Source organism: Diadema setosum, chromosome 9 (assembly GCF_964275005.1).
Source record: "Diadema setosum chromosome 9, eeDiaSeto1, whole genome shotgun sequence".
Classification (NCBI taxonomy): Eukaryota; Metazoa; Echinodermata; class Echinoidea; order Diadematoida; family Diadematidae; genus Diadema; species Diadema setosum.
Genome location: NC_092693.1, coordinates 1,568,202 through 1,581,155, shown reverse-complemented (window position 1 = coordinate 1,581,155; position 12,954 = coordinate 1,568,202). Strand labels below are relative to the sequence as shown.

The following is a 12,954-nucleotide window of genomic DNA, read 5'->3' as shown; positions in this document are numbered from 1 at the left end:
AAACGTTTATAATGATATACAGGTTTATATTATGATTTGACACAATCGTAATAACAAGAAGGAAATGGATAGGTGCATGGTTTCAAAGAGAGAAAAATCATATCACTTCCTGCTATTGTTTTGCTAGTTTATGTTTAACCTTGACGTTGCTGGACTTCGACCACGTGATCATCATCATTACCAGACTAGTACCACGCTGTGTGTATAAGGAAGAATCATCAGTGTTGTCATTGGTCACATGATACCGGGTTAAACATCTGAAGACACAACCTCATATGCGGGCTTCAGTGCTAGCCAATGACCTCGTGACTTCAGTGTGAAGTGGGTCGAGAGAGCCAGCTTGGAGAAAGCTGCTTCGCGACATTATAAGAGTTTGAGGAAGCGACAGTCGCTTCAACATTTCGCCTTTCAAGCACATTTGATGATACATCAAATCATCGTTGTCTGAGCTGTCGATTACATTCACTTTGCAAGAGTGTCTTGTCAGCCGATCGACGGACCGATCATTTCAAGATGATGTCTTCAAAGCTGTTAATCGCTGTCAGTCTTCTGTGTCTCCTGACCGTCTGCTGCGCCAAGGGGCCAGCCTGCTACTTCCCCGATAAAGCGCGGGCTGTGAAGCCAGTTAGGTGAGGATTGCTTGTTTGTCTGGTTGGTTGTTGTTGTATCATGAAATTTTGATTGGATATCAAATCTACTATCAAAGTGATATACAACAAATTTGTTGAGCTCAAATTGCCGACGGTTCAGCGATCTAATCTTAAGACATGCCTTCATAATTCCATTTTGTTTGTTTGTTTGTTGTTTGTTTGTTTGTTTGTTTGTTCGAATGATCAAAGTGTCAATCAGTTGCCAGGTAGAACAGATACAATGAAAGAGAGTGGCACTGGTAGCAGCGAATTATTCTTTAACTCTGCGAATACATATTTTCTATGAGGAGATGGCTTGTGTTTCTTTCTTCCGAATATTGCAAAATGGGGATATCAAGCACCCCCTTAATCACTAAGACTCAATAATATCGATCAGTCACCCAATGAATGTGGCAATTAAAGTCAAACATCTTTGTCGTACACAGTATAGTACAAAAAAAAAACAGTGATCGTCGTTTGATGTATTATAACTCGGGAATATTGAAAATAGCAATATAAAACTTTCTGATTGAAACGTGATCTTTTGGGATGAGATTGAAAGTTTCATTGTGTTCTTCGTGAATTGGTCTATGTTTTGCACCGTGCATTAACTCTCTTAGATGGTGCACAAAAGTTATTAAAGAAATTGACTGACATCGTGATATATAATCATGCACCTTGGAGAAAGGAGAATTGATAATGCTTCGTACAGAATGTAAAGAATGTGAGGAAAACTGGGATTGGATTTGTAACAGAATACCGACATGTGTGTGTGTGTGAGTGAGAGAGAGAGAGAGAGGGGGGGGGGGGCGAAATTGACAGATATAGCGCGATCACAAATGCCACATCCAGCAAATTTCATTTCTTTTGTTTTCTTGTTTTCATGTGCGATTGAAGCCATTTTGTCCCCTTCAATGTACTTCCCTATCGCTCAAAATATAATGAAATTTCGCTTCCCCGAATGATCGTAATCATCGTAGGAGCATGCAAGCGATGACGAATAGGGAGATGTGAATATGAACACACTGATGAGGTACATCCAAGTTTGGGCCATCTGGACTTGATTACACCATTCCCGCGGATTAAGGTGACACTTGTGTACGACTGTGTCACGTGGTCGTACCGATGAACATCTTAATATCCGCCCCGTCATGCAACCTTTGCTGAGCAGATGTGTCGGGCTTCTCTGCACATTACCTTGCTAGAAGAGATGACCTCCACACATTCCCACTTGCCACACAATCTCGTCTGGTATAGCCATGATCACTGATCAAGGGAATTCAAGTGGTACACTTTAAGACAGACGTGATTACATGCTGCCTCTTAGATTCTGGTATCGTATTAAAAAAAAAAAAAAACGAAAAAAAAAAAAACAAACAAACGATGGTTTTGAATAACCAGTATGTTCTGAAAGTGAAACAACACTTTGGAGATATCATATATGATAGTGAAACATGCATTACATCTTACTTATAATGATCATGTTTATAATATAGCTCGAGTCACTGTTTATGCTAAAAAAGGGTGTATTTTATTTTCCTGCACACACACACACACACACACACACACACACACACACACAGACACACACACACACATAAAAAACACGAGATGTATTACTGCAGTTAATGATTGAACTGAATGAGGAAAATCAGAAATGCGGGGTTTTCATTTTCATTTCATTTTATTTCATTTATTTGGCAAAATATAAAACAATAATCTCAAGTCATTACAAGGAAACAAATACATGCCAGGACTCCTAAGAAGCAATTATATGTGTGCTTGTAGCTGGGGCCTTCAAAAAAAAGTAAAATACATTACATACACTTGTTGTGACATGGACCAAAGTATACACAAGATCAGTCCAAATTGAAATAACACTAATTTTGTACATAATTCATCAGTCGACAAAAACAACAAAAACACATTAATTTGTTGGCACACACACACACACACACATCCATCCTAAGTGCACAGAGAATAAGAGATAAGAGAAAGAAAGGCAGAGAAAGAAAGGAAGTCTATCAATCATAAATCCCATCTGTCTACGTCAAATATGTCCAATAACATTGGTATACATGTACACATACATATTTATACACACACGCACATAAACAAACCATACATTCATATTATTTTGAGGCATCAAATTCGGAAAAAAAAAACATGAAGGTGCTTAATGCATGGGCAGACAGCTATGGTTCCATAACAAATCGTTTGTGGCGGGGAATGGAAACCATTCTACATGGATACGTACGTGTACATAAGTGCAAATCTACATTTATGTATTTATGATTACATAATATGTATATATGAATATACATTTATGCGTGTTTATGAGGATGATCGTGTTTAATAAATGAAATGAGTGTCTGTTTACAGAAGTATGATGATAGTGAAGTTTTCTCCGTGTCTGAATGTCGTCATTCGCAGGACGTACCCGCGTCCGGCCGAGTCCGTTAAGGTCAGTGACCTGCCGTCTAGCTGGGACTGGCGCAACGTGAGCGGGAAGAGCTACGTGAGTCAGACCAGGAACCAACATATCCCGAAGTACTGTGGCTCCTGCTGGGCTATGGGATCCACCAGCGCCATTGCAGGTGAGCCAACCATCGAACACCAATCCCTGTGCATGGTACATGTATATCCAAGGAAGTTGATTCGTGCTGTGGATCAGTTTGTCGTTCGAGTAGCGTAGACTCTTCTTTCTCTGTATTCTCCTCTCTCCGTCCCAGAAAAGACAAAGAGAATGCAAACTATGGTGCAAAAAGAAAGTACGGCCTTTCTTAGAAAAGGAATGAAGTCAAAAGTAAAAGGGGTAAACGGAGGACGGATAAAGCAAAATTAAGAGGCGACATTTTATAGCTGAACCCCCTCCCCTATCATCAAACCGCTGGTACGACGAACTAGTGTTTGTTGAATCTTCAGTTGGATCTTCAGGCTTTAGTTTCATCGTGGATGACTACACAGCGTTCCTAGCAATAATGTACTTGTGCTGCATGGAAAAGTTCCTGAGTAACTGACCGGAAGTCGTAGATTTCCTTGAGCTGGGTCAGTTTCAAGGCTTAGAAAGAGGGGAAAAGGGGAATTATTGCAATAATGATCATAAAGGCCATTATTTTACTATAGTACTTTCTATTATATTAATACTCAATTGCGCATTACAAAGTAATAATCATGACATACATAATTAAAACATAAGAAGCATTATTGCAAAGATGAGTTTTTAACCTGGTCTAAAACTCATTAACTGTAAATGCTAGAATAGTAAATATTGCACTGCAGTATAATATAAAGCTCTTTAACCACCTCTTGCCGTTTTGTGATGGAAAGTTATTCTACCTTAACAAATACCATTATCATCCTTGTCGTAAATGCAATCATCAGCTGTCATTAATAGCAGCAACAGCAGTATGCTTAGTAGCATCATTCCTGTCATCTTAAACATGATAATCAGTATTAATGATCACCACAGTTGTAAAGGCTATACAGTACTATAAACTGAGACTATCGGTCATTATGAAACCTTCAAACAGATCGCATCAACATCAAACGAAATGGAAGCTGGCCCTCTGCCTATCTCTCGGTCCAGCACGTCATCGACTGCGGAAACGCCGGCAGTTGTGAAGGCGGCTACGACACTGGCGTTTACCAGTACGCCCACGACCACGGCATCCCCGACGAGACGTGCAACAATTACCAGGCCATAAACCAAGGTAGGTCCTGATGAAGTCTATTGTTAGGCCATATTACATGAAATGTCGAAATGGTCCTTCCCACCCCCCCCCCCCCGCCCGACTCCCCGTGCTGTCGCTAGCACTGACAGTAATGAGCGAAAATAGGCGAACCCAAGCTCGTCTCTCTGAAGCTTATTCATTCATTCATTCATTCATTCATTCATTCATTCATTTATTCATTCATTCATTCATTCGTTCATTCATTCATTCATTCATTCATTCATTTCTTATCGTGCTCTTGTCGCTGTAGATTGTAACACTTTCAATCAATGCGGAACTTGCTCGCCCAGTGCGTGCTACACGCTTTCCAACTACACGCTGTACAAGGTGGCCGATTTCGCCAACATACGTGGGCGAGAAGATATGATGGCCGAGGTCTACAAGTCTGGTCCAATCAGGTGACGTCTTGTATGTTATACAATCTCTTTGTGATTATTAATGTTCATGATCGACACACAATATGTGCCCATGTTCCAACTTTGGTTTCTAATACACACAAACAACTTTGCAGAATTGTATCATTCCTGTAACTGGAGTCAAAAGGGGCCTGAGCTTTCGATCCTAGCAGAATCTTCGTCAGAGGCAAAATGACCAATCAGGTCATTTTGCCTCTGACGAAGATTCTGCTAGGATCGAAAGCTCAGGCCCCTTTTGACTCCATTTTACTCCATTGGCTCGCCCTTATTAGATAAGCAGTTTTCAGCAGCTTTTTTTGCTACATTCCTGTAACTGATAACATATTTGGTGTTGTAGCCAGGGTTTTGTTCACATTCATTATGCAGGGCTCCACACTAACTTTTATTTTTGGTGGCCCAAAGGCAACCATCCGTCCTTTTTTGGTGGCCCGATCAGGCCCACCAAAGTCTTCATTTTTGAAATTTTGGTGGCCCGATGTGCGTTTTTGGTGGCCCCGGGCCACCGGGCCACCGTTAGTGTCGAGCCCTGCATTATGATTGATAATTGTCAAGCAGCTCCACATGCACAGAGATCTATGTTTAATATCCATTTTTCGAATTTTGCAAATTGTTTACTTACTTCTTATCACTTGAGTTTTATATGATAAAGTATAATTATCGTAAGGTGCTACAATCATTGTGCATTCTTTTCATCCCACACATGTTTACACACCTTATTTTCTGTCACCAAAAAAAGTGATGTCTATGTTCTTTTCGAAAAATGAAATAAAATTGAATTGAATATAACTGCTATAGTAATACACTAGAAAAGATGGTATGCATTGAAATGATATTTCCGCGTAATATTCATACTCGACATGCATCAACTCCTTAGTTTTAGTTCAGTGATTACGACTTTTAATTATAAAGCTCTGTACGTGTATTGTGTTTTTGTTCGTTGTGACATAGTTATGAGAGATGTTGTCGTATACTTCACTTTCTGACGCCGTCCGAACTTATGCAGTCTGGCCGTTTTGTCTGAATGACAAGTCACAACAATAAAGTGCATATCAATAAGACTAAATGATACTTCAGTAAGTAAATGGGTATATCAATACTTTGTGATATGTACACCATAAAATTTGAACAGGAGAGTACACACACACACACACACACACACACACACACACATATATATATATATATATATACATGTGTGTGTGTGTACTCTCCTGTTAAGATCTTTATGGTGTACATATCATACAGAATTGATTCCTTTGTCGTTGATATCGAAGAATTGTTAAACTTTTTTTTTTTTTTTTTTATTCAAGTTCCATATTCCACATTCCATATTCAGGCTTCATATTCCATTTGATTTCGGAGTAAAATATGTATAACACAACATTCAATTTTAGACATAATTTCACAAATGTATAAGGACATGTAATAAAATGATGTGTAAATATGAGGAACCTACTAAAAAGCAATGCTTGTAGGATGTAGGTTCCAAAGAAACAATATAAGCGTTTAGTACAACATGCTAATTACGAAAGATGACGAAACACAAGCGAAAATCGGTATGTCGAGATAATAATAAACTCTACAGAATGTACAAAATAGTTTATGATGGTCAAGGTAAAACTCAGGGATTCAATGCTCCATAAAATTGCACTATTGGTCAAAGAAATGTGGTCAAATGAAGTCAAATGAAGACACCCGAGCGAGGCATCATTGAGAATAAGAACAGATATATCAAAATGGTCACAGCAAGTAACTATACATAAGATTTTGAAAAAATTGGCTTCTAGATTTTGCTTAAAGGAACTTAGAGAACTTGATTGCAGCCGAACAGAATCTAACTCATTCCAGAAAGAAGGACCGGTAGAAGTAATTGTCTTAAGGGCTAGAACTGTACGAACGGGGGTAAAGTGATATGATCCACTCTGTTTTGTAGGGTAATTATGAATTTCACTGTTTTTAACAAACATTGAGGAAAATAAACTAGGAAGATCGCCAATGCTCAACTTATACATAAAAATTCCAACGTGATACAAATACAAATCAGAAACTTTTAGTAATTTACTGGAAACAAACAATTCATCTGTATGATCCAAAAATGTGCACGATTTATAATCCGCAAGGCCTTTTTCTGAAGCAAAAATAACGAATCGATTTTAGTCTTAGAGCAATCACCCCAGGCCAATATTCCGTAATTTAAGTAAGGTAATAATAGAGTTGAATAGAGGGAATGCAATATTGGCTTGGGGAAGAGGTACTTCAATTTGTGAATAACAACGTTTTTACACAACAACTTACATAAATAATCAACATGAACCTTCCAAGACAGATTACTATCAATATAAATACCTAAAAATTTTGTTGAATCTATTTGATTTAACTGCAAACCATTCACTAATACTGAACCTGGAAGAAACTTTATTGTATTACTAAAAACCATATAATCAGTCTTGTTTATATTGAGCGATATGTATTCGCCTGTATCCATTCAAATACCAGTTGCAGTTCGTTATTCACAGAATCAAGCAACACATAAGGATCTGAATAAAAAATACTTGTGTCATCCGCAAACAGAAGAAAAGACAGCAGAGAGGGTGAGTTGCGGAAGTCATTAATATAAAGAATAAATAAAAGAGGACCTAAGAGGGAGCCCTGTGGAACGCCACAGCAAATCGAACCTACTTCTGGGTCGTGGTTATGACAGTAACAAACTGAGTTCTTTCGGTAAGATAACTTCTGAACCACTCCAAGGCCTTTCCACGAATGCCGTAATGATTTAATTTGTACAAAAGTATTTCGTGGTCTATTGTGTCAAAGGCCTTGGAGTAGTCCAGAAACAAGCCGACTGTATGCGACTTTGAGTCTATAGCTTTCGCAACTTTCTCTACAAATGATAATATAGCATCAGTGTTTGCATGTTTTTTCCGGAATCCGAATTGATTATCAGCTAAAATATCACGTTCATTTAAGAATTTAAGTAAACGATTATAAACCACCTTCTCAAGTATTTTAGAAAAAGAAGACAGTAATGATATTGGTCGATAATTTCCCAACTCATCCTCTCTACCCTTCTTATAGATTGGTAAAACTTTGGCAATTTTCATTTGAGCGGGCACAATGCCAGTAAGTAAAGACAAATTCAAAATGTGGACTAATGGTGAAAGAATTTCATTTATAATACATTTTATGAGATGATTAGAAAATCCATCGTGACCTGCACTCTTCTTGGGGGAAAGAGAATTAATAATATCTAAGACCTCTGCTTCAAATACAGGGAGAAAAAATAAAGACTGAGGATTGGAATTTAGTAGATATGAGTGGAAAGGTCTGTGTGCAGACGAAATGTTGCGTGCCAAATTTGGACCAATGTTAACAAAAAAAAAGAATTAAATGCTTCCGCAATTTCTCCATCATCTGTTATATTATTGCCTTCATAGACAATCTTATCAATTACACTTTTATTTTCATGTTTATGAATTACATTATTAATTATACACCAAGTAGATTTTACATCTGACTTATGCTGTTCAAACAAAGAACAAAAATAATCCTTTTTCGCTTTACGTAACAGGGATGTAAGGGTATTTCGATACTTGGTGTACTTTGATTTATTCAAAGCTGTGTCATGTGATTTATGTCTGTAAAACAGAGTATTTTTCTTGTTTATGGATCTAAGTTAGGCTTTAGTTATCCAAGATGAACGTGGAACTGTTTTATAATTTCCTCTTTGATTTCTCAATGGAAAATGTGAGTGAAATAAGGGTAACAAAGTGTTCATAAATCTATCATACGCATCATTCGGGTCAATGGAATCAAAAACTTCATTCCATTCCATTGAGGATAAACTATGTTTAAACAGCTGAATATTATAATCAGAAAATATTCTTGTTTGCGATGAATTATTACACATCTTTTGTTTCTGTGATTCAGGTATAACAGGATTGGTAGAAACTATAACGGGAAAATGATCTGATATGTCTGTTACAACAATACATTGATCGCCATAAGTGTGATTGTTTGACAATACATTATCAATCAGTGTTGCGGAAGCTCCACATAATCTTGTTGGCTTGGTAATACAAGGAGTGGAAAAGGATGACACCATGGTATTAAGAAAATCACGTGTTTGTGGCTTTTCATAATCGAGCAAGTCTAAATTAAAGTCGCCCATTATATAACTGTGTTTGTTGCGGAGATAAGGCGAATCTAAAATAAATTCAAGGATTGACATAAAATCAGAATGATTACAGTTCGGTGGCTTATAAATTTCTCCTATTAACACATTCTTACCGTTTGGCATACTTATATCAATGAAAATACTTTCAATTGAATCCGACATATAATTCAACTGGGTTACCATTTCAAATTTTAAATCATTCTTCACATAAAATGCCACACCTCCACCCCTTTTACAAACTCTATTATTTGTGACCAGTGTATAACCGTCTAATTGTACTGGAGAAGTGAAGTTTTCGGTCATCCAGGTTTCACACAACCCCAATACTGAGAGTTTTACATTCAAAGTATCAAGAAAAAAGTTTAATTGATCAATGTTTTTAATCAAACTCCTTATGTTATGGTGCAAAACTGAAAAAGTATAATACTCCGTTTTAAAAGACTTCAGCTTTGCTACATGTTACGGTAATATATAACTAGATGTTCTTGGTTTCTGGTGAGGAAAAATATCATGGTTATCATGAATAAAATCAAGATCAGGCATATCAGCATTAAGAGTTAAGATATCTTCGATTCCATTACATACATTCGTATGTAATGTAACTTCTGTGATTTATACTCCCTTCCTGTCACAACATTTTACTAGTAGTATGATTACAACATGTATGTTTTTAAAATGAATTGCCTAGTGAGCATTCTTTTTTTTTATAATTTCAATGATATTTTGATTGATTTTGCCATTCACACACTTCCTATTCATACTCAGTTGTGGTATGGAAGCAACCGATCTGTTGGAGAACTACACAAGTGGGGTGTACTCAGAGTACGTTCCGGCGCCAGAGGTAAGTATAACTGAGCCAGTTATACAATGTGCACAACTACAAATTCGTTATCAAATACTGTTATCTGTTCATGGTTATGCTCTGTGTGTGTGTGTGTGCGTGTGTGTGTGTGTGTGTGTGTGAGATCGAGTCTGTGTCTGTGTTTGATATATTTCTTTCTCTCTTTTGCATTTGTAACACTTTTTTTTGCGATCTAGCAGCATTAAGGAGTATGATCAAGTTTATTAATGTGAATAATTTGCCGTAATCGTTTCTTGCATATGGCTGCGTGTCTTTATATAACTCTTCTTACATTAATCTTATCTATACAAGGTAGTTTTAGTGAATGAGATTTGGCTGCTATCATATCTTTTCGTGGGCATTTTTTTTTTCTACGCGAATATGATTTTAACGCTACTAAAGAAAATCGAATTAAAGAATACCAAGCAATAAAAGTGTTTGTATTATCATGGGTGCCCTAGTGTAAGTATAGTGAGAATTTGTTTCTGATGGCATTGAAACTGAATAGAAAACATCCTGCTACAGCCTGTGCACATGGGCTAAAAAGTACATTTAAAATCTGAGAAAAAATAAACATGATAAAATCTTTATATTTCCCCGAGTTCCGCCCCTTAGATCTCTCCACACAGTCACCGTGGTAATTGGTTTGGCATTGTCCTCCGACCCTATCAGAAGTTGACTTTGACTTTGACTTTATATTGCTCTCTAAATGAAATACCACTGCAAAATGCTGTGGATCTTGTACGTTGAATCAAGCTGGAAATGAATACGATACCGTCAATAAAGAAAAAAAAAACAGAACAGTTGTAAAATTTGTAAATAAAAAGGGGTCAATTGCCTTATTGAACACAGTAAAAAAAAACCCAGAAAAAGTGTCCTATTTTATTGTCGGGTTTAGGACAAAACCCCCTGGACAATTACTTCGGACACTTCCCATGACCATAACCCTAATACTAATCCTGACTCTGTTCCTAACCCTAACCCAAACTCTGACCCTGACCCTAACCCTAACCCTAACCCTAACCCTAATATTTACACTAACCTCATCACTAACCAGTATCTAGCCGGGCGGTAATTGCCTTGATACGATCTATTCTTGTGAAAACTGATATGAAAGTTGAGAGGCAATGAGACATGATCGCCTGGTCGAATTTGCTTTATAGATACGCACATTCTTTCCATTTTTGGATTAACTAACCTTATTTCAATTTTGGATTAACAAACCTTTGGAATAATGACCCATATCTTAATTTGGGATTACCTTCTGAATAACGAACTTTCGGAATAATGCTAGAAAATGTTCGGACTAACGGACCCTTATAATCGTCCTTTTCTGATTAACGAACCTCTATAGGCGTAGCGAATTTGCGTGTTTCAGAAGAGCAACCTTCTGAATGACGAACATTACCTGCTTTGTGTTACCACAATGTATTGCCTATTTTTGTAGAAAAAAAATATGAAAGTTAACTCAAACTGAGTTAATGAATGTACTGAGGCTCATTGGGTGTACTTATACCTATGGTTCGCTGCGATTCATAATGATTATCTGTTTGTCTCCTTTTCTTTAATCTATTCATCTTTTCTGTTTGTATACACAGATAAACCACATTGTGTCTGTAGCAGGTTGGGGTGTGGACAGTTCCGGTGTGGAATTCTGGATAGTGAGGAACTCCTGGGGAACGCCATGGGTGAGTCATTAATCTGAACAATCATCGGCAATGATCACTTGTCAACAGCCAAAAGGACCTGAATATATCGTCATGCAACAGTACTGATCTTTTAGACAAGATAAGAATAAACCTGTTTTTCATTGGTGCTGGTACTTCATCTCATCTCAGATTCATCTCAGATTCATCTTTTATTGGTCTACAATATGACATAGAAATTTTGACTCCGTTGACATTTTTTAATAATCATGACAGTATAAACACATCTCACATCACAATTACTCATCTCAATGAAAGTTCAAGTTCAAGTTCAAGTTTGTATAACATTTATTTTCCATCCTTTTTTCCATGTAGGAAGTTACGATGAACACAAACAGCTCCCTACAAATCTCACACAATCATACATATTTATATACAATATATCCTTTCTTTAGCCCTATACAGCCTATATTGACCCTTCCAAGGCCCCAGAATTTTATTCTGTAGACTGATGATATGATACTACAGACAAAACTTCAACCTATACACCAGTCATCCTTTCTTAATAAATCGTCAAAGCCTAAATTAAATTTCGACTTAAAGCTATAAACCCTCCCGTTATGCCAATTTCGAGAGAAATGAGGCATCAGTAGTCACGACCTTGTTTACTGGTGATAGTTGTTATTCTAGCAGTTGCTATCATAATGGGGAAATCATACTTTGGCCCAAATTTCTTACTCGTTGCTTCTCAGCTCTCCGGTAATCTCATTGTCTTTGCCTTCTGTTTTCCCCTTTCATTCGTCTCTCCGTGTTGTATAATTTTTTTCATCATTTTTAGAATACAACAACGAGAATTTCTTTAGTTAATCATTGTCATTTCGCTGAGAAGCAGACCTATCAAATTGATGACCCAGGTTTCAATGTATTTGGTGGTAAAATGACGCGGACGATTTCTTCATGTAGTAACTGACAAAACTCATAATCAATCAATGTTTACCAAACAGGCAAACATTTGAAAATCACAAAGGAATGGATCTGTACGCAAGTAAGAAAAAAACTTTTATCTTGAACTTGTATTAATATAGAATGTGAAATGCATTTCATTATATTTCCCCTATTTGACCACGTGTGGGTGGTATTTTACCCAGATATTTATTAATTCTTTGCATGTTTCTTCATGTTTCGTTTTGGGTCGTTCAGGGAGAAGAGGGCTGGTTCAGGATCGTGACCAGCAAATACAAAGGAGGACAAGGAAATAACTACAACCTGGGTATCGAATCAGAGTGTGCGTTTGCCGACCCCATTCTACCGTAGCATGGACAGCTACAGTTCTCCAGAGTCCGCCGGGTTAAAATAACTCGATGTATCCCTTTAATTATCATATTTCATCCCAGTTCATGATGCACTGAAATACGGAGGTAGTGATTTATAGCGGTACTCGATTTGAGGTGTTGGTGTTGATGTTGATGTTAATACATGACGAGTTAGTCGTCTCGCAGTGTGTCACGAATGAT

General features: G+C 37.3%; 1 protein-coding gene across 1 annotated transcript; it reads left to right on the top strand.

The window, feature by feature from the left end:
• The first annotated feature begins 513 nt into the window (after window positions 1–513).
• On the top strand, window positions 514–12,754 carry LOC140232738 (cathepsin Z-like). Its single transcript, XM_072312854.1, has 7 exons — window positions 514–629; window positions 3,063–3,226; window positions 4,163–4,342; window positions 4,614–4,761; window positions 9,719–9,794; window positions 11,393–11,482; window positions 12,641–12,754. Exons 1-7 carry the CDS (start codon window positions 514–516, stop codon window positions 12,752–12,754), a joined length of 888 nt encoding a protein of 295 aa, XP_072168955.1.
• Window positions 12,755–12,954: the final 200 nt, after the last annotated feature.